The sequence below is a fragment of the Buceros rhinoceros genome, unplaced genomic scaffold (genome assembly GCF_000710305.1).
Source record: "Buceros rhinoceros silvestris isolate BGI_N320 unplaced genomic scaffold, ASM71030v1 scaffold22090, whole genome shotgun sequence".
Taxonomy (NCBI): domain Eukaryota; kingdom Metazoa; phylum Chordata; class Aves; order Bucerotiformes; family Bucerotidae; genus Buceros; species Buceros rhinoceros.
Window position 1 is genome coordinate 1,339 of NW_010391571.1, and position 490 is coordinate 1,828.

General features: G+C 66.5%; 1 protein-coding gene across 1 annotated transcript in view; it reads left to right on the forward strand.

Moving 5' to 3' along the window:
- PAN2 (PAN2 poly(A) specific ribonuclease subunit) overlaps positions 1-490 on the forward strand; it is a gene marked incomplete at both ends in the record, with an annotated part of 4,127 nt that overhangs the window by 1,334 nt on the left and 2,303 nt on the right. The window contains 1 exon segment of the mRNA XM_010142407.1: positions 157-424. Coding sequence (XP_010140709.1) covers positions 157-424 — 268 coding nt within the window.

Here is a 490-nt window from a genome sequence, read left to right on the forward strand (position 1 = left end):
CGCCCCCACGGGGGTGTCGCCCCCTCCCAGGTTTCCCTGCGCGACCTGCGCACATTTGTGGCCGAGCACGAGTTCGACGCCTACTCGGGCAGCTTGTCCGATTTCGACGTCCACGGGAACCTGCTGGTGACCTGCGGCTTCTCCAGCCGGATGAACGTTTCCCTGCGCGACCTGCGCACATTTGTGGCCGAGCACGAGTTCGACGCCTACTCGGGCAGCTTGTCCGATTTCGACGTCCACGGGAACCTGCTGGTGACCTGCGGCTTCTCCAGCCGGATGAACGGCCTGGCCTGCGACCGCTTCCTGAAGGTCTATGACCTGCGCATGATGCGGGCCACCACCCCGCTGCAGGTCCACATCGACCCCTTCTTCCTCCGCTTCATCCCCACCTACACCTCGCGCCTGGCCATCATCTCCCAGACAGGTGGGCGAGGAGCGGGGCCGCACCTCCGGCACCCCGAGCACGGGAGGTGGGTCCCCAGGGGATGCA